This window comes from Sminthopsis crassicaudata, chromosome 3 (genome assembly GCF_048593235.1).
Source record: "Sminthopsis crassicaudata isolate SCR6 chromosome 3, ASM4859323v1, whole genome shotgun sequence".
Lineage (NCBI taxonomy): Eukaryota > Metazoa > Chordata > Mammalia > Dasyuromorphia > Dasyuridae > Sminthopsis > Sminthopsis crassicaudata.
This window is the reverse complement of record NC_133619.1, coordinates 344,094,215-344,115,746: the sequence shown is the minus strand read 5'-3', so window position 1 is coordinate 344,115,746 and position 21,532 is coordinate 344,094,215. Positions and strand designations below refer to the sequence as shown.

Genomic DNA, 21,532 nt, shown 5'->3' with positions numbered 1-21,532 from the left:
GTTGCTGTTCTGTAGCAGTAGAGGGAATTTCCACACCAGTGTAATACAATAAATACTTGCTGATTGGTTTTTCAGCAAAAACAAGCTTTACATTCTCTTCCTAATTCTTTCGTCTTTCTCTTTACTCTTCTTTCTTCTGATCTTTCTTCATCTACTTCAGGTTTATAAAAGTTGGATTAGGTGGCACAAACAGTAGAACATTTTTAGTGCTGATCTAAGCCCTCTGACTTTTTTGTAGGAACTCGAGTTCAGTCAATGGCCAAAACTCTAGAAAAACAGTTAATTGCTCCTGGGAAGAAGCCTACTGGAGGAGTGAACCTTTTCTCAGCTTCAGATACTGGACCATCTAAAACAATCATCTCAGCAAAGAAGGCCCAGGTAACATATAAAGTTTAGTGTAAGTCACACACACATTCTTTTCTAAGTTAGTCATTTACTTTTACGTTATGGTAACTCACAGAAGGAACTGGAATGAGGACTCCTTGAGTTTGAGGAAATCAAAAATGAAAAGGGAACTCGATTAGGTTTTCCTACCTATTTCAAACCCTACTTTGGTGGCAAATGCCTCTTCAAATGAATGATTTATGTAGCAACTAAAGTACACAAACCAGGAAAGAGAAAATGAAACCCAGACATAAAACTCATGAGTCCAAAGGAGACTTATGAAAAGATATTCTTTTTTATTTTAATTGTATTTTAGTTTTTCAAATATATGCAAAGATAATTTTCAACATTTACTTTTGCAAAGATTTGTTTTCCAAATTTTTGTTTCTCTCTCCTTCCCTTCTCCCTCCCTAAGACAGCAAGCAATCCAATATATAGGTTAAATATGTGCAATTCTTCTAAACATATTTCCATATTTGTTATAGTGCACAAGAAAAATCAGATCAAAGGGGAAAAAACACAAGAAAGAAAAAAAATAAGCAAATAAGAAAAAAAGATAATCCTATGCTTTGAGCCATATGCTTTTGAGCTCTCTGATTGTGGGTGGTTCTTTCTATCATAAATCTTTTGAAATTGCCTTGAATCACCTCAGTGCTGAAAAGAGCCAAGTGAAAGGATATTCTTTACATCTGTCTAGAAATAGGAGTGAGATATGAAGACCCTTGGCAAAGATGGCTTCTCAGGCTTTCACTTTTTGCACAGGAACAGTCTTAGCTTGACAATGAGGGAAATTTGTTTTGCTAGGTTATATTTATTTGCATGTGGAATTTTTCTTTTCCCTCCCTTCATTTTGAAGGAGGTGAAAAAGGAAAAAAAAGTTGCTCGTTAAAATAAAAACTTAAGGGTCAGGACTATTGCAGAACAAGATGTCATTTGGGCCCAAGTGGTTACTCATCAGTAAGGTTATTATTGGAGGAAAAAAAAGAATGGAAGACTATCTAGTTTTAGGAATAAAAGCAAATGAATATTTCAGAGATTTCCTAATCTACTCTTTGGTTGGTAGATAGAATAAGAATATAGGAGTGATTTATTTAAAGTTAACTAACAAGGGGGATGTAGATCATTCAGTTAATCAATATTTATTAAACACCTAGGAGATGGTCTTAGACACAGCACATAGAATGTCAGGCCTGGAGTCAGGAAGACTTGAGTTCAAATCTGGCCTCAGACATTAGCTTGTGTCCCTAAGCAAGTCACTTAACCCTGTTTGCTTCAATTTCCCCTTTGGAAAATGAGCTGGAGAAGGAAATGGCAAACCACCCTAGTATTTTTTGCCAAGAAAACCCCAAATGGAATAATGAGGGGTAAGATCCAACCAAAATGATTAGAAAACCCAATAAATGGTCTTTACAATGTGCCAGATACTATAAAGCCATTTAGGTCCAAATGGATATTCATTATTTAGGTTATATTGTGTGTGTGTGGGGGAAGAGTAAAAGAGTAGCTACTTTTAAAGATAAAAGCAAATGAATACTTAAGATATTCATTCAAATTATCTGACAAATGTCAGAACAAATGATCTTAAGACTGTTTTATCAAATAAGGAATCAAAGATGTAATAGAAGTACTTATGTTGTAAGGATTTTTTTTCCTTTTGTTATGAATAGGGTTTTTTTTTTAACCTCTTTCTCAATTTCCTTATATATAAAATATAGGTAATAGCACCTATCCTATCAATTTCACAGGTTATTGTAAAAAAAAGTATGCTGTTGACTGTATAATATCATAAAAATATGAATTATTATTACTAGCAATTGGTTCATTTGCATGATTTATTACACCTTAGAGCATGTAGCATTGAAACCTTTAGATGTAGGTTGGGTTTTTATATGTTCCAGATTTAAGAAACTTAGGTCCGGTCATGCTTCCATTGTGTCATCTATTTATATTGAGTTTTAAGGCTTGCAATTAGTTGTGTAACCCTGGACAAGTGACTTAGCTTATTTTGACATCATTTTCTTCATCTGTAAAATGGGGGTAATCATAACACCTACTTCTTATGTGTATCAAAGGAAATGATAGCATGTTAAGTTTCTTTACAAACCTTAAAATTCAATATAAATGCTAGCTGTTACTATTATTAGCAGGACATTTATTAGATTAAAAGTATAAAACAAGATTTCAGAAGTAGTTTTTAAACTGAATGGCATCTGAAGAAAAGGAAGAAATGTTCCTTCCTTCTTACCATTTTCTACCTAAATAAGTACTTTGATTTCATTTTAATCCAGATGCATCTGACTATTTATTTTCTCATTTGTAAAATTGTTCTTTTCTTTCATTACTACAGTTTTCTGAAGATGACAGTGACTTAGATATCTCCTCACTCGAAGAGATTCTTCAGGAGTTAGATGTGAATGAGAAGAAAAAACAGCCACAGAATTTGTCCTGGTCTCAACCAGTTGAGAAGCGTGGCAGGGTCTCCACAGATTCCCAGAGCACCAGTGTCTGGAGTTCAAGTAGCCCCAGGGTGGTGGGCTGGTGATTTGCATGGACGTGCCTCCAGCTTGTCTGGGAGATGGTGCCATCCATCACACCTTCACAGTGGCAACTAGGAGTGCTCATTTCATGCATCTTATGTCTTACCCGTTTTGTTGGCATCTTTCTTTATATATCACCTCCATTTCCTTTCTAATTCAATCCAATAAACATTTATTAAACACTTATTATGTATCAGACATTGTGCTCAGCATCAGAGTTACAACTAATTAAAATAAAGACATCTCCTGTCCATTATAATCTAATGGAATTTTTTTTCTGAACTCATGTCTGAATATGTCTCTTCCTTCTCCCATCCTTCGCAAACCCATTCTTTATGACAGATTAAAAAATGAAAAAGGGGGAAATACAATTTCCCATAGAATAGAACCAGTCAATATGTTATCCACACTCATAGATACTCAATCTGATCAAGGAAAGATGGGAAATGCATTTTCTCAAATGTCCAGAGTTAAGCTTAGTCACTGTGATTATGTTCAGGTCTTAATATTTTATCACTTTTCCCTTTTGGAGGAAAAATTATAAAACAAGAGTATATAAAATGCATTTGGATGACTACTTTTTCTTTGCTCCTATAGTACTTTTCCAACCTAGTACATATACTCTACCTGTAGGAGACTGCTTAGGCTATGTCCTCTTCAGATCAAATGGCAGAGGAACAGAGGGAGAGGGACAGAGAGGAGGAGAGGGATTGGGAGAGGGAGAAGGATGGAAAAAAAGGAGGGAGGGAAAGAGGGAGGAGGGAAGAAGAAGACAGACTGAGAGACAGAAGCAGAGACAGAGAGAAAGGGAGACAGAGACATATATACACACACAGGGGCAGAGAAATACATACACATATACAGACATAGACACACATACAGAGTCAGAGAGACAGAGAGAAAGAGAAGTATTAAACAATGGCAGAAACCATATGCCCTCCACCCTGCATAATAGCATTTCTAAAGATTGTGGGAAAAGAGAATTTCTGGTGAATTTTGTTCTTAAAGGTATCCATTATATTTTAGGTTCATAAATATACTTTTTGTATGTGTTTTTGAGTCACTTCAAGGACTGGTATAAGCAATAACATTTTAATGCTTTGCTTTTTTTTTCTTTCTTTTTTTATGATATTTTTCCTTCCCCCAAATACTTTCAAATGCATTGCATTATTTTATTCTCTGTAAAGGGTTTTTTAAAACTTCAGGCTATTTTTTAAAGTTGAAGTTTGTTATCACTTTGTTATCACAACATAAAGTTGAAGTTTAAAGTTGAAGATAAAGTTATCACATCTTTTCAATCTTCTTACAATTCTCTTTTATTGAGCACTTTCTCACTTGCCTCTAAAATGTGTGTTTGGATGTTTCAAATCAAACTTGCAATCTGAGAAAGTTCTTGTTGAATTTTCCCAAAATTCAGAAACTTGGGACTTCAGAGATTCAAGGTTAAATACTGATGTTTTCAATGGACTGGATAATACAATGTCCTTATAATCCAGGATTGGCATTTTGACCATTTATGGTCATCTAGGAAGTTCAGTAGATAGAATAGTGAGCCAGGAGTCAAGAAAACTTATTTTTGTGAGATCCAATTTGTTATCAGACACTGACTAGCTGTATGACCCTAGGCAAGTCATTTAACCCAGTTTGCCTCAGTTTCCTCAGCTATAAAATCTTGAGAAAGAAATGACAGCATCTTTGCTAAGAAAACTCCAAATGGGATCACAAAAATTTAAAAACAAATGAAACAACCAAACAACAACAAAATCAGAATAATTTTTCTTTAAAAATAGGTTCAAAATCATTAGGTCATGCTTATTATAGTTAGTTGGTTTTGATTATACAGATAGGACTCAGAATATATGGAAGAAAAATTTAGAAATAATAATCTAAGTTTTGATGTATTTACAAAGTATAATATTTGAACTTTTACATTTTTATTCAGGTATTTTGCATCATGCAGGTATATAATTTATATATTTATTCCCCCCCCCCCAAAAGAAAAAAAAAACCAAGGTTCAAATCATTTTATTAAATGATTCAAAAGAAACACTTTATGAGTTAGGAGACATGAGTTTTCATCTTGACTCTCTGACACTAGCTGTGTGACGACCATTAAAATCACTTAATTCTTTTCCTTTTCTGTAAAATGGGGAGGTGTTCTAGCCCATGATAGCCATTTTGGTGCTTAGGAAGTTCTCACAAAAGAATCTCAGGAATCATAAAAGCAATAGAATTTTATTACAGGAATATTTTAACCCCACACATTGCAAGGCTAAAGGTCCAACTAGAGACTTTTTGGTGATTGATGGAGAGAAGAAAAGGGTGAACAGGAAAGTCATTGAAAATCTGGATGTTATTGCTTTCAGACCAAAGCAGGGAGAAGAAAGATTGTGGTTGATACCATCTTTGATGGTACTTGATTCAACCAGTTTTGCCAAGATATTATCCCTCATAGTTGTTGAGTGGGGGTACTTGGATTCAATATTATCATGAATCCAAGAAAGTTTGTTGATTGAGCTGAGAACAAGTTCTATACGGTAGAATAGGCTTTACTTAGGAACATATGACTGACTTCTGATATAAAAGACAGGGAGACCCTAACAAGGGCTGATGTTAAAAATATTTAACAGATATTCAGTTATTCAGGACATGGGCAATTCCAAATATAGAAAGTTTTACACTATCAAAAAGACATTTTTGGGTGTGACTCAGAGGGAATGGAGTCCTGAACCATTCCCTCTTCTGTACTCAGCTATTGGTTATGATTTGTGAATGAGGGTCAACGCTAGAGAATCTCAATCTCCAATCAGTAGAATTAAATTCCCCATTCTCACATTCCTTAACGTAAAAATTCCTTCATTCCTTAATAAACCCAGCCATGTCAGATGGAAATTGAGTAGAAGACAGAGTACTTGCTCCTTCCCCCATATAACTCTTGAGTGGTAACTCTAAATAATACTCATCCTTTACATGGTTAAAGAAAAATAAAATTTGGTAGTTGCTTTTCTACATTCACTGATTAATTAGGTTAGTATCCAATTCTCTAAATTCCATCAACATTTCAAGTCTCTCAGGCATGTTATATATATATATATATATATATATATATATATATATATATATATATATATATATATATATATATATATGTATATATAAATCCACTTCTCCATCCAAGCTTCCATGTGGTCATCAGAAATTATGATTCCTATTCTAAGGAGGAAGGAATATATTCTGTTATATTAGTATGGAAGATTCCAGTAAAGGGAAAGATAGTTAGATAAGTAGAAGGTTGTTTTAAAGGAACCTAAGTCCTTGAAACTCTAAGCACTCTGGGTTATTTCAGAAAGTTAGAATGGAATAAATTCAACAAATATTTATTGCCTGATATGTTCAAAGACTAGATGACCTTTAAGGTCCCTCTCTGGCTCTAAAATTTCATGATTCAATGCATAAGAAAACAAATTATCTATTTTCCTTATAAAATCAGTGTAGAAAGGTCAGAGAGAGGGATGAGGTTGACTGGTAAAAAGTAAAATCCCTCAGTGGGAGCTTATGAGCTATGGTTTGGAGACATTTCTGAACCACAAAATACTTAAAATGGGTAGTGACTTGTCAGCTCTGCCCCTGTAAAATTCTATCAGTTACATCTTTCATTAATATACATGGGGTGACATTTACCACTATTTTTAAACTTCAGACTTATAGATTCAACAGCTTCAGTAATAACTCATGGTTAGAAGAATCTGCAATTTAGGTGGTATTAACTCATAGTATAATAGTATTATAGATTTAGAGCTGGAAGAAACCTAGGAGATAATTTTGTCTTACTCTCCCATTTATTCATAAAGAACTAAAGCCCAAAGAAGTTATATCTTCTCTCAAATTAAACAGGTAGTAAATAGAATTAGCATGTGAACCTGCGATCTCTGATTCCAAAATCAATGCTCTTTCTTTGAGTCATATTACCTACGTCTAATTCATAGGAATGGCTAACACAGAGATAAACAATTTTAATCACTTAAATATGTATATAATTTTCTTACAACAACTGAACTGAATCTCAGGTTCCATGTTTTGAAACAATGCATAAAATTGTACACCTTTAAGGAAAATAGAAAGCAAGGCATTTCATCCCTTTATGACTAAGTTTCATGAGGAATTCTCACAGCTGTGTTAGTTTATCTTGAGACTCAGGAAGTTTTGGATGCAATAGGAACTGGCAGGGACCAGGAAGTAAATTGCTATATTTGTCTTCATGCTTGAAGTGGTTCCTAAATAAGATGGAAGGAATTGTTGTTGTTTGTATTTTTTTTTTCTTGAAGAGAATCTCATGATCTGAGTTTATTCATTGAACATTTCCATAGCAACCTACTTACAACTTTAGATACAAATTGCTGTAGCAATAACTTTATTTAACTAATAGATATTTTCAAAATAGGTTTGCATCTCTTCTGGAATATTTTAAAGTAGCCTTTTAAAATAGAAAAATAAAAAAGAATTCTGAACAGAGACTTAAATGATTTTGGGGGGGGGACTGATTTTTTTTTTTATGTGTGGAGGTCTGATTAAGAACCTCTCCTATTAATGCAGAAATGCATGTGTCCTGAAACTTCTGGTTGAGAGAGTTTTTTTAGGGAGCAAAGAGGCTGAAGGCACAGGATCCCACAAGTATTTCTCAAAGAACTATAATTGCAACTGATTAACACCATCAAGCCACATTAAGTGATGCAGGAAAGTCAGTAAACATTAATTAAGTATATATTATGTACCAATCACCATGTTAAACTCCGGATATACATAAGAAGCAATAGATCATCTCTGTTACTCAAGAAGATTACAATCTAAAGTTGGAGAAAATAAACAAACAGATATATACAAATAAACTATGTACAGGAGAAAATAAGAAATAAATTAAGAGAGAGAGAGAAGGGACTAGAGTTAGAAAGTTTGGGAAAGTTTCCTGTAAAAGGTGAGATTTTAGCAGGTCTGAGGACTAGACCTATAAATTCAAATGCTGATTCTTCCAATGATCAATCAGAAGTAAGAGGATAGAGAAGAGAGAAGGGGAGACTTGGAATGAAAGTTTGAATGCTGCTTCTAGAACTTGCTATACATGATCAAATAAATTAACCTCTCCGAGCCTCAGTTTTCTCATTTAGAAAATAAGAAGTATTTATTTTACACAATTTTTTGGAAGACCAAAATAAAATAGTATATATGTTTATATACTATTATATAAAAGTATAGTATATAAAAACCAGCTATTATGACTTATGAAGATTTATTTTTTCCAACCAAAGTGTCTTTGTGGATTTTCCAGTCTATCTATTATAATACAAATAAAAATAACTAATATATGCAATAATACAAAATATTACAAAAGTCCATTGAAGATATAAAAAAATACTGTGGGGGATATTTGAGGAAAAGTTATTCACTAGAGGCTTTCAAGGAGATTTCTTGTGCTTTCAAGGATAGGAAGGTCTTCCACTGGCAAAGAGAAGGGAGGGCATTGTAAGTATAGATAACAGTGTGATAAAAGCATGGAAGTGGTATGATGCATATAGTATTTTGTGAACAGAAAGCATATGAATCTGATGAGAAATAGAATTCGTGGAAGATAGTGATATTAAATAAAGATGTAAAGGCATAACAGGCAAAGTTGTTTGAACTTTACTCAGAAAACAGGAAGACTGAAGATTTTTGAGCAGAGAAATATGAATAAATTTTTGCATAAGAAATATTCCTTCACTATTATGAAGAGTGGAGAAAGTGAAAGTGTGAAGTTTTTCAGGTATGATGGTTTGAGATTCCAGAATAAAAGGGAGGTAGGGAGTTAAAATGTATTATTATTATGTTTTAAATGTTCAAAATACCAGAATCATTATGTGAGGCTAGGATATGAAATTAAATAGCCACACGATGGCGCTGTGACCTAAGAAGTGAATATTTAAAAATTTAACAAAAAAGCCCTCAAAACCCCCAAAAAACAAAATCCTCACAATAACTGAATCTTCTTGCAAAAAAACTTAGATATATCTCTAGTCCGGTTACCCTCCCCATATAAAAATTATTTTTATCATCTCTCTGGTAAGTCTATTTGAACACCTTCACTGACAGGGCCACTCAGAAAGTAGTTCATACACAGATTATATCTTTATTAGAAAGCTTTTTTTTTTTTTTTTTTTCCTCTTACATTGATCATAAGTTGGTTTTCTTGAGACTTCTGTTCCTTGAGGCCTTTGTTCCCTAGAGCACTGAGCCTTGATCAGAGCCCATCCCTAAGTAATGGGAAAGTGGCTACTGACTATGGTGGCTACAGTGGGATGCTGAAGTGCAACAAAAAGATGCAGCTGGAGGACTGCCCTTCAGTTATCTTGAATTCCTTTCTGAGAATGCCATGGCCAGAAGTGACTTTAAAATGCCATCTAACACATTCTAGGGCCTCTAGACAGTACCTGATCCAAGAAAATTTTTATGTAGAGAGGGGACTATTTTTTCTTCCTTTTAATAGTAGATGGAAAGGAGATTTCACCATCTGTTCTAGTGTTAATAACCTCTTTCCAGAGGATAATAAGGCTACAGATTTAGAGGAGGAAGAGATTTCAAAAACCATCTTCATATTACAACTCCTTCATATTACAAATGATGAAACAGGTTCAGGGATGATAACTGATCATTTTCCCAAACCCTTTTCCTTCTGTATGTGCATGGCAATAGTTTATATCAGGGGGAAAACATAATAATACCTTTTTTTGAACTTCTTTCTTTATCAATTGACCAAGCTTATTAATCAATAAGTATTTATTTAGTGCTTATTGTGTCAAGAATTATGTCATGTACTGGAGTACAGAACATGACATTAGCTAAAGTCTCAATTTTCTTAAACTTTTACTGACCAATTGGTTGGTATGTCTTAGTTCCAAGAACACTGATTTGGAGTCAGAAGGCTGGTTCATATCCTTTTTTTTTTTTTTTTTTACTGCTACTTGCTTTGCCTCTTCAGATATCTGATTAGATGAAAACTTGAACTTCTTTTATTCTCTTCTGTGCATTTAAAAGTAGTTCAATATCCTTCCCTCCCCACCCCCATTATTACTGTTAAATTCTCTTCTTTCACATTAAGAAGGAAATTGAAGAAGGAAAGGAAAAAAAAATTCTTGCAACAAATAAATTATCTATTAAGATGAATCCACATAGAGACCACGTGTGCTTCTTTGTGGATTTTTTTCATTACTTCTATGTAAGTTGGGTAACCTGATTTATCTTAGGGGCTCTGGAAACATAGCTGATTATTCTATTTATAAGAGTTCTAAAGTCTTTAAATGCTGTTTTTCCTTAAAATAGTGCTTTATTTGTATAAATTATTCTTCTGATTCTGTTTATTTCTCTCTATACCAGCTTTAATTAATCAGGATTCTCTGGAATTATTTTATTCCTTCTGCGCTTTTGGTTGGAGTGGTAATCTCTGATTGTATTTTCCTGAACCATCTATTTTCCTGTGTTAATCTTTACCTGCTGGAGTTAGCACTCTCCTGAATTTCTGAGGGAAACAGTACTGGATTTTCTAAATTATTTCTGACTTCTTGGGACAGGGTGTTTGGGACCTCAGAGAACTGGGTTTTGGATTTTCTCAACTGAGAACTAAAGCATAGCATTAGTCTTAGCCCACTGTCAAGCATTTTCAAGGTCCTCCTGGACTTTTCTGGCTACTTTGGGGATGTCTCACATGAACTTTGATGCCAATCTCTGGAACCAATATTGCAGGCTTACACGTATCTTTGTCTAGTCTTTAGTCACACTGGGAGGGTACACTGCTTTGGCACTGACTTTCTTGATAGTTCACTTTCCTATTGCTTTCAGGTCTCCTCCTACTATTAGGTTGATTTCTATGTCTAAATTCGGTTAAGTTTTCCTTTATAAATTCAAATATTGTGATATTTGGAGCATACAACTTTAATATTTATATTGGTTTATTATTTTGTGAATTTCTCTTTGTTGTTGTTTTGTCTGATAGCATGTTTTGACTCTTGCTTTTTAAAATTCCATACATAGTAAGTTTTCTTTCAGTTTCTCATTTATATGTGTGAATTTCTTTGCTTTTCAGATTTTTGGGGGGTTAAGAAAAATATTATGGGATTTGACTTTGTAACTAATCTATCACTCTTTCATTTTATCCAATTAATTAATTTATACCAAAAGTTATGAGAATTAGATTGAAATTATCCTTCATTTGTGTCTAATATTGATTTTTTTTCTGGATTGGATTTTTTGCCTCTTCTTGCAAAACAGTATTTTGTCCTTAAGTTATATTGTGTTCATTTATATGAGTGTGTATACTTATATAAAAGCAAAACTAGAGATATATACCCATACCTCTCCTCCCATAGGAATATTCTTCAGCTCACTTTCCCAATATTGACTCAGATTTCCCTCTTTTTTTTCTGTTTCAGTCCCTCTCGACTTCTCCTACTAACTCTCTACTAACCAGTTTTCCTGTAGCAACTCTTCTTTCTGTGAGGCTTCAAAAGTTATTTGTTATTTTCCTTCTATTGTTTACAAATTTGATTAGGTAAATCACACATTGCTCCTCTACCTTCTACTTTCCTTCTTCCCTTTTATGCATTTTCCTATGCTGTAGTTTGATTTCACAAAATGCATTGATTTTTCTGGGGAAAGGGATTGTGAGGTTTAGTCAATGATAACTCAGTACTGTTGTGCCACTATTCATTTTATTTATGTTTACTTTCTACTTGATCATTTTGTATGCTTTTAGAGAGAAATCTCTAAAAGACTCTCTGTTGTTATTTCTTTTTAAAGCTCCAAATATGTCATTCTTTTAAAAGTTTTTTCCTCTTTTTACAATTTCTAGAGATGAATTAATTTACTTTGTTGCATGTATCTTCCCTAATAGTTGTAATTGTTTCTTCTTTCCACTGTTTGGTTGTTTGAAAATTGAGCAGTCTATTCACTGTTTTCCATATTTATTTTTTTGTAGGAAAATTTCAAATATCACTCTTGTATTAAATGCACCTGTTTTGCCAATGTTGATTAGATTCAAGGTTTTAGAATAAACTCTTTGGGATTGCATCTTGGAATACATTATCCTGTTCCATTCTGTGGTTTCTAGTGGGTATAGATTTATCTCATGTTATTCACATTTTCTTCTCTTTACATCTGAATGTCTATTTAGTTGTTGTTTTCAAAATTTGTTGTTTGCCTTTGGAATTGTTCAATTTAACCAATGTGTCTTGGAGTTTGAAGTATAAGTTTTGTTTATTCTCCTGGAAGTGGTACTTTTTAAATCTATATTCATCAGTTACAAGATATTATCTGGTATTATTTTTGTATTCTTGTATTGTTTCTTGCATTATGATATTCAGCCTTTTTGATTTAGGCTCTTTTGAGAGATCTATAATCTTTAACTTGTCTTTGTGTCTCCTGATTTCAAAATCAGTGTGCTTTATTTAATATGGGGAACACACATAGTTTTAAGGCTATTGCTTTTGCTTCTTTTATTCTAGATTAAACCTTTGTACTGTGGAAACCATACATTTCAACATTTGTTTTTCTTTAACTTATTTATTTCAATATTTTTCTTTTTCTTTTGAGCCATTTGAGAACAATCAAGTATGTTTCCATGCTTTCTTGGGTTCCATAGTATTTTTTATTCATTAGTCATTGGTTTAATTTCCTTTATCTTATAATACTGACAGACATGCTTGTAGATGTTTAGATGTCTTGATAGCCATTCTCCTTTCTGATTTTGTATCTTATCTGTTGATTGACTTACTTGCATTCTAGATTGAATCTCACTTCTGATTATCATGGAAACTTGATTTTCTAGGTTTCTGACTTGAGCTAGTTTGCTCATGCTTAGTCAAGATGGTAGTTCCCCTCTTTTGGGGATCACTATATTGATGCCAGACTTAATGTGAATGATTTTATTAGCTTCAGCCATACTACAATATACTAAGCAACCAATGAACCCCAAATTATAGGCATTTGCTATATCTGATTTGTATTCCACTTCTGATTCTCATTTTAATTCACTATTATTTATATACACATCTTATTCTTTCACATTAGGTTTTAAGATCTTTATGTTACATTTTTAGTAACTGGGAACACTTTAAAAATGGGGAGTAGTATCAAAAATCATTCATAAGATGGATAGCTTCCACTGTTTCTAAGGTACAGAATAATCTCAGATAAATTTCTCAGTGTCATAAATTTTGTCTGAATCATGAGATAATTAGGCAATACAGTCTCAAATACCTGAGCTATCCTTAAATTAAGAATGTCATACATAATCTTTTCAAAAAAAAAAGTTGACTTCAACAGTACCTAGTGCCACACAAAAGAAGGAAAAAACTTAGAAATACAAAGCACAATAGCAGTGCTGCCTCAGTATAGAGAAAATATAAACTAATCTCTTTCCTTTCTTTCATCAAGTTTGATAGTTCTGGGTCCATATAGTTATAAGTGATCAGACTGAGAATAGCAAAAATAACTGGATTCCTCTTGTCTTTTCAAAATCAGTGGCTTCAAACAACTCTCAAGTGGATAGAATGTTTGCAGAGTATCAATGTACATAATTGTATGTGCTCCCTTTTCCCCTACATGGTTTCATTGAATTATTTTCTCTGCTATGTATGTTCTTGTGTCTTATTCAGTTGCTACTATATAAGGGCATACTAATGTAAAATACTTTGCTAGGCTTTGGGGATATCAATAAAAGGAATAAAAGAATCCTGGAACAAGTCATCCCTATGGATTACTGATCAAATTCCACCCACAGGGTAGGCAGGCTATTTCAAGCAAAAGGGAGCTTTGAGGAAGAGATAAGAGGCAATATATGCCATGAAATTCCATTTCCACCATTATCACTTTGACTACCACTTTCCCTTGGTCTTTGAGGGAAATAGTCCAGACTTTGAGTGTTGGGAATAACTCTCCTTGGAAAAGGTGTATCATTCAATTGATTACTAGCTCTATTCACTTTTCTTGTGATCTCATCATTCCCTGTACTTTATACTTTTATTTCAACTTCAAAGTTTCTCCACAGCTCTGTTTTTTTTTTAAATCAGGAATCCTAGAAAATGTTCTATTTTATTAAAGGTCTATTTTTTTTCCTGAGGTAGCATCATATTCAAGTTATTCTTGGCTATCAGTCCATATTCTTTACCTTCCTGAAATGTCTTATTCTGTTTTCTTTCACTTCTATATAATTTTATTTTCATTTTTAAAAATTCAAGTTTCTATTCTATCAATAATTTAAATCCTGATTATTATTTATTATTATTTCTTTCTTTTTGAATGCTGACAGTGTTTTTCTTTGAGAAATTCTGGATTTGGGCTATGATATTTTTAAGAGTTTACATTTTAGGATGATTTGTGGATACTTTCTATTTCTACTTTCCCCTTTAGTTCTAAGAGATCTTGGCTGTTTTTTTTTTTTAAGATTTCTTGAAATATAAAGTCTAAACTTTTGCTTTGGTCATGATTTTAAGATAATCCAAAGATTCTTAGGTTTTTTTTTTTTCTTGATCAATTTTCAGTGTCAGTAGTTTTTTGTTATGAAATTCTTTATGTTTTCCTCTACTTTTTAACCTTTTGATTTTAATAATTCTTGGTGTCTCATGAAGTCATTGAATTTTATTTGGTCCATTTTAGTTTTCAAGGAGTTTGTTGCTTGTGAAAGATTTTTGTAACTCCTTAGGTAAGACTGTTAATTCCCTTTCCAATTCTTTCTTCTATGTGTATTATTTCTTTTCCAAGTTTTTCTTCAAAGTCTCTCATTTATAAAAATGTTTTAAACTCATTTAAAAACTCTAATTTTACCTTTTCCAAGAATTTTAGATAAAGTTTGCTCAAGTTGAGGTATTGCTTATAGATGTTTTAGAGTCATTCTGTTCTTTTGTATTTCTGACATGAGTATCCCTTATCATGAGGGAAGGAGATTCTTTTTTGTTTGCTCATTCTTCCAATTTATTTCCTGACTTGATGTTAGGTCTTATTTTGCCTTATTTTTGGGATAAAAGACCTGAGCTGGTCTTGTAGATTTTTTCTTGGGAGTATTGAGTGCTGTGTTATTCTAGGATCCCAGGGATAGGCTAGGGACATTCAGGCTTTCAGTATTCCCAAAGTATTCTGATCCAGGGTAAAGTCTAGCTAGTAAAGTCTCCTCCCTCAAGCTGTACAACTTCTTGAGCTTAAGTCTAAGAAAAAGTAGAGACTACTGTTGGATTCAGCTTTTATCAGCCAGCTAGAAAGTCTGTTGACTCAGAGTGGCAAAATTGTAGGCTCCCTTTTAGTCTGGGCTTTTTCTATTCTCTTTTAATATTGATACAAATTCCATTACAAAATATTTTAATCATTTGAACATTGCAAAATATTCTTTTTATAATAATTTTGTGAGCTAGTGAAGCTATATTCTCCCTTTACAGATGAATAAACTGAGACTTAGGTTGTTATATAGGGTATTATATAACAAAGAAGTTTCTATGGCCTAATGATTGAATATTAAAATATAGTGTTGCATGGGATAATGAAAAATTAATAAGTATCATTGAATATGGCATTCTTGCTGAGATCTATATAAGGGTTGTGCAGGAATGCCTATCTAAGTATGATAAATGAAGCTGAATTTTCACTAATATGGCCATTGTTGACCATAGTGTCTATGTGTGTGTGTCTATGTGTGTATGTATGTGGGTGTGGGTGTGAGAGAGACATACAGACAGAAACAGACACAGAGACAGAGACACCCACAGAAACAAAAAGAGAAAGAAACATAAATAAGAGACAGAGACAGAGACAGCCAGAAACACAGTGAGATAGAGAAAAAGATAAAGAGAGACAGAGACAAAGGGAATTCTGGATTACAAGAAAATATCCTAATTGTGTGTTCTTGACATTATAGCCAGGAGCTTCAAACACTTCTACAATCTAATCTCTTACCCTTATTTACATACTTCCTTATATTTCCCAACTTCCTAGAATTTTTCTTCAATTGAGTTGGCTTTCTTATATTTAGTCTGCATTCTTAGGCATCAGTGTCTTTGCTCTAGTGATGTCCCCTCCTTGCAAAGCCCTTCTTTTTCTTTCCCATGTAGCTCATCTACATGTGCAACTTTGGGCAATGATTTAATCTCTCTCAGCTTCAGTGTCCTCATCTGGGATTATTCTGGATCCCTTCTAATTCTAAATCTATGATTTTAGAATCATAAATATTGTTGTCCCTCAAGGTTCAATGCAAATCACCCCCTTCCCCATAGTCCTAAATGTGTTTTACTCTTGACATTTGGGCTACCTAGGGCTTCCCACTTGGAGTCCCTTACACAAGTATGCTTATCTTCCTTGTTAATTTAAAGGCCCTTCTTCCTTCTATTAAATTGAACATGCTTTTGGTCTCATTATTCAGTGACAACTACTTCCAGTATTCATATTGGAAATTATTCACACCAAGTTATCAATGTTTGAAAAAAAATTTTTAGACCTCTCTCAGGAATATTGACAATTCCTTAATAATTCAAAGGAATACATCTCTTGTGATAGAATGTTAAGCATTGAGAAGATATTTTGGACCTGGAGGGGGGATGCTTTCTGTTCCTATTAAATCATATCACAAAGCAACTGTCTCTTGAGCTTTGTTGTAAAACAGGTCCTGCTGGCTACATAAAAGGTAGTTAGTACCCTTGTTGTGTTATGTGTTGATAATAAAGAGAGGACATGAGAATAGAGTCTTCCTGCCAGATAAATTGTTGAGTCACAAAGGGCCAAACAACTCTGAACACTAGGAAGACTCATGAGAGCATAAAGTGGGCAAAACTTGCTTTTAATCAGGTTTCAATGCAGAGACAGGTGTCTTGGCAATCCCCTTGTACAGAGTTCTATTTGTTGAGGCATTAGTAAACAAATTCAGCTTCCCTTGTGAGAGAAATACAAAAGAACAAAAGCCTAATCCAGTATGAATTTTCCTCTTTCTGCAAAGATTTGAGTAAGATTCTAAACAGTTTAGATAATGGCAGGCAGCTCACAGCAGATACATTTGGGATTCCAGTAACAGCCATTTTTTGTTATCACTTTTCATGCAAATGTAAACTGGCATGAATAATGGAATGTCCTCTTGTCGTTTTGTTCTGTGGCACATCTGAATGTAAGCGGGAAAGGAGGAAAATAAGTTTCTGAACTTTTCTTGGCTTCTGGCTATTTCTCCCTGCTGACCACACCATGATTTTCCAGGGTTTTTTTTTTTTTTTTTTTTTTTTTTTTTTTTGACAACTCTAGGCCTCCTCTTTGGCTATAGAAAAAGGGTTTTTCAATTGTTTGGACTAAATACTATTTTCAAAATCAACAATGATAATTGTTGTTTTCATTACGGCATATCTCCAATAGTTTTGTAATGGGAAGACTATTGAATTGGATAAGAATCAGCAATCTTTAGCGAAAAGAATCTTGGTCTTCAGATCAGAAAAACCTGACATCACATCATGTGAATGTAGACAGTTCATTTAATCTGTCAATCATAATGTGTTCATCTGGGAATTGGTTATAATAATACCTTTAGTACCTCTCTTAGGAATGCTATCTAATTTAAGAGATAGTTGAAGAAAAATTTCTTTGCAAACTTTAAAGCACATGTACATTTCAGTTCTTATTATTAATTAATATGTGTATATATTAATATGGATATGAATATAACCTCTTCTGATGAATCCACCTTAGTAGATGCCCTTCCTGAGTTTGGGGGGCAATTAGGTGGTACAATGGATAGATTATAAGGTCTAGAATCAGGAATATGTGTTTATATCTGTCAGACAAGTATTTTACTCTCTCTACAATTCATCTGCCCTGAGGGTAGAACTACATGATATTTAAGGCCTAAATCTCCAAGGTTATATTTTTTGATTGTCCAAAAATGTCTAACGTTTTCCTGTCTTGGGGGGATAGCATGGGTGGAGGACACCATCAAAAATAATTAAAGACAAACAAAAACCTTTATATCTTTCCTCTCATATTTTTCATTCCTTGAAATTTCTATATCACATTGAGATCCATCCTATACGAAACTTCTACAAATCAATTGACACATATTTTGAAAGCACTTAATATTGTCAGGAATTGTAAAGTGTCTTGGTTTTTAACAATATCCGACAATTGTTTCAATGCTAGATCTTTACCCATTTGGATTCTTGGAACAGGAATGGGAAAACATACGGTAAGCTGGCAGAAACATGGTCCATGGAGCAATGGTTCCAACAGAAAAAAAATTTTTTTGTTCTTGATGACTGTGAATTTATGTGACTTCTGATTGTAACCATATTGGTTGTTCCTTAAAGGGAGAGAAAACCCTTCCACCCATTACTATCTGGAACCATGACTGAAGTGCATTGCCAATATACTATCTTTGTTCAGGGACAGGGATATTTGGCTCTTTTCCTTCTCATTTGGTTTTGGTTACAATAAACTTCCCCAATCATCTACTGAATATTTAAATCTACAAGTAAGGAGAGAAGAAAAATCTAGGCAAATGAAATACCCCAATGTAGTGAGGGCTAGAATAAAAATATAATCATATTCCATGACAATACTTCATTTCATCAGATCTCAGCACAGTAAGCTCCATTATGAGACTAGGAATATTTCTTAAATCATGCATGGAGATTTATGCATTCCAACTCTCCCTGAATATATGTAGCATTGACTGAAAGATACATGAAATGATAACTTAGATAGAACTTTATCTGGTGATTAGTCATTTGGCCAGTCAATAAACCATGTATTAAGCATTTATGATTTGCCAAGCATTTTGCTAAGTTCTGGGAATACAAAGAAAGTTAAAAGATAGTCCCTGTATCACAATGGGGGGCACAGAATGTGAATTTATAATATTAGTTTATTCTTATCTTGTACCCTTAATTAATTCAAAATCGTTGCCTGGACTTTGTGTAATGGCACATAAAAGCCAATATTACAGCTTAATGTTTCATACATACGAAGTACATGGATATATGGATTCACAATCGGATTACAAAACAATTGGCATTTTTACTACTTAACACTAAGGAAATTCTTGCAGAGAATAGAAAATCTTTAAGTTCTTGGTACAGGAATGTTGTTTTTTAATACTCTTCTCCCACAATAGGCAAGATCTTTGAACAACCCAACCTCTGATTCCTCTCTTGCCTACTTCCATCTTCTATACCATATAAAAGAAAATGCCCTGGGTTGGAAATAATCCAAATAAAAAAAACTGAACTAATATGGGTATAAAGGGTACAGTTTGTCTCTATTTGAGAAAAATCTTCATTTGAAATTATAGAAATGAAGTACTTAGAAGAAATAGAAAGAGCTAATAGGGATGCTTCAGAAATGAAGATGAGGTGCTTAACGTAAAATATTGTATTTAATGAGGTAATTTTTCTTTTCTTTTTTTTCCCCCTGAGGCTGGGGTTAAGTGACTTGCACAGGGTCACACAACTAGGATAATGAGGTAATTTTTATCTTTCTTTTTCACCTTCTTGCATAAGAAATTTCTGTGTCTTCTTGATACTATAATTTTATTTGTTTCACTGTAAGACTTTAATAGTAATATTGGAAAAGTACTTCATATATTTAATTTCTCTCCAAATTTCCTTCCCCAGAAGAAAAAAAAGACAATTACTGGTCTCAGTCCAATAAACCAACCATCAACCATACATATTTTTCCCTTATGCTTTTTAAATTTTCAGAAATTTTACATCTTTACTGGGGTCATTGCCACTTTCTGCTTGGGGTATTTGTTTCAGCAGGGACTGTTGTCTTCTTCTTGCTCTTCCTTTTGTTCCTCTTTAACTTGTTCTTCTTTTTTCTCTTGTTTTTGTTCTTCCAGGAAGGGAAGGAATAATGGAAGAAAAACTCATAATTAAGCAAATGAGTGAAAGGATTTGTAATTTGTGGATGGTCATTTTTAAAGCAAACACATATAGTTGAAGCAGAACTCAGAAAGGAAGAAAAAACTCTAATCCCTTGATCTTTATTTTGGTTCTGTCCAGTGTAATTGTACTCCTGGAGGAAAACCTTATTGGTGGAGATGACTCTATCAGGCTGCCTCTTGCTCATCCCATCTCTTTCTGTCCAATGTTCAAGATTCAATTTTCCCCTTAATACAGCGAGATTCCAGTATGAAAATGGACCAAAGGGGAAAGTTTTCTACAGAGTAATTACTAAAGGCTTAATTTATTTCCATAACATAGTGATGAAATAAATAGAATATGAGGAATAAAATAGTAAACATAATAACTACTCTGTTACAATTTTAAACTTTCAATTTATATACTTCATGTGATTGGCAGGTCTCATTAACAATAATAATATACATTAATAGCGCATCATAAAGTTTATCAAAGTGTGATTTCATCACAAACAAATCTTTCCAGATAAGTAAACAGAAAGATGAAGTAGCTTTGTCAAAATCAAATTGCTGGTAAACCAGGTTTTCTGACTCCATGTCCTATGCTTTTTTAGTTACTTTAATTAAATAGAAAATCATTGCTGAGCATAGAAATATAGAAAAAAGGTTTATAAATATGTATGTATGTCTCATGGATCTCTTTGGTAGCCTGGTGAAACTTATGGACACCTTCTTACAATAATGTTTATGTAATGTTCAATGTTATATATTGAACATGATACATAAAATTAGAAAGAAAACTATAAAAATATACTTATCAAAACCAAAAAAAACTCAAGTTTGTAAGATCTCTGATTAAAAACTTCCAATATAGGGGGCAGCTAGGTGGTGCAGTGGATAGAGCACCAGCCTTGAATTCAGGAGGACCCGAGTTCAAATCTGGTCTCAGACACTTAACGCTTCCTAGCTGTGTGACCCTGGGCAAGTCACTTAACCCCAGCCTTGGGAAAAACAAAAAACAAACAAACAAACAAAAAACTTCCAATATAGAAAGGAATGTAGGATACAATATAGAAAGGAATGTAGGTTTGGGGAGAGGAGTATACAAGAAACTTGCGCTCCAAATGTAAGAGTAACTTTTCCCTCAGTTTCAACACATGGTTTCTATACATTGAAAAATTTGACTATAAAATATTTCCTTACAATCATGACTAGGCAGTGGAATTTGAACATTTCCACACACACATTCACAAGTACTGTTTTTCTACATAGTAGCAAGACCATTTTAATTATACTTTGGGGTAAGCCAATCAGTTGTAATCAGTCTCTATAGGGGCCTCATCAGAATGACTTATCTGTTGAGGTCTCAGCTTGTAGTGTCCTTGTGTTGATGACCAGTTGAGTGATTTGGTTGAAAGTTCCTGATCTCAGAGTTGTTCTGCATCAGCTATAAGCATTTGCTTTAGAAATGTCTGCTCAAGAATTCTGATTTTCCGCCACTCATTTCTTTGAATTCAGGTGACTTTCTTTTTCTGTTTTGTTAGCTCCCTCTGTAATCATGATTTTACTCCCAAGTACTTTAGTAAACCATCCACCACCTTAAAATACTCTTTGCTCCCTAGATATTCCTTTGTCCCTAGTGTGGTATTTTGTGTAGCTTTCTGTTGGGCTCCTTCCTATCAGTAGAGTTACCATGGTAACCTCCATTCCT

General features: G+C 33.5%; 1 protein-coding gene across 4 annotated transcripts in view; it reads left to right on the top strand.

The window, feature by feature from the left end:
• Nucleotides 1–3,203, top strand: part of DZIP1L (DAZ interacting zinc finger protein 1 like) — a 54,964-nt gene extending 51,761 nt beyond the window's left edge. For all 4 annotated transcript variants that reach the window (XM_074301622.1, XM_074301620.1, XM_074301621.1 and 1 more), the window contains 2 exons: nt 239–378; nt 2,732–3,203. In XM_074301622.1, coding sequence (XP_074157723.1) covers nt 239–378; nt 2,732–2,926 — 335 coding nt within the window. In that variant the 3' untranslated portion in view covers nt 2,927–3,203. The remainder of the gene's footprint in view (nt 1–238; nt 379–2,731) is intronic.
• The last annotated feature ends 18,329 nt before the right edge of the window (nt 3,204–21,532 follow it).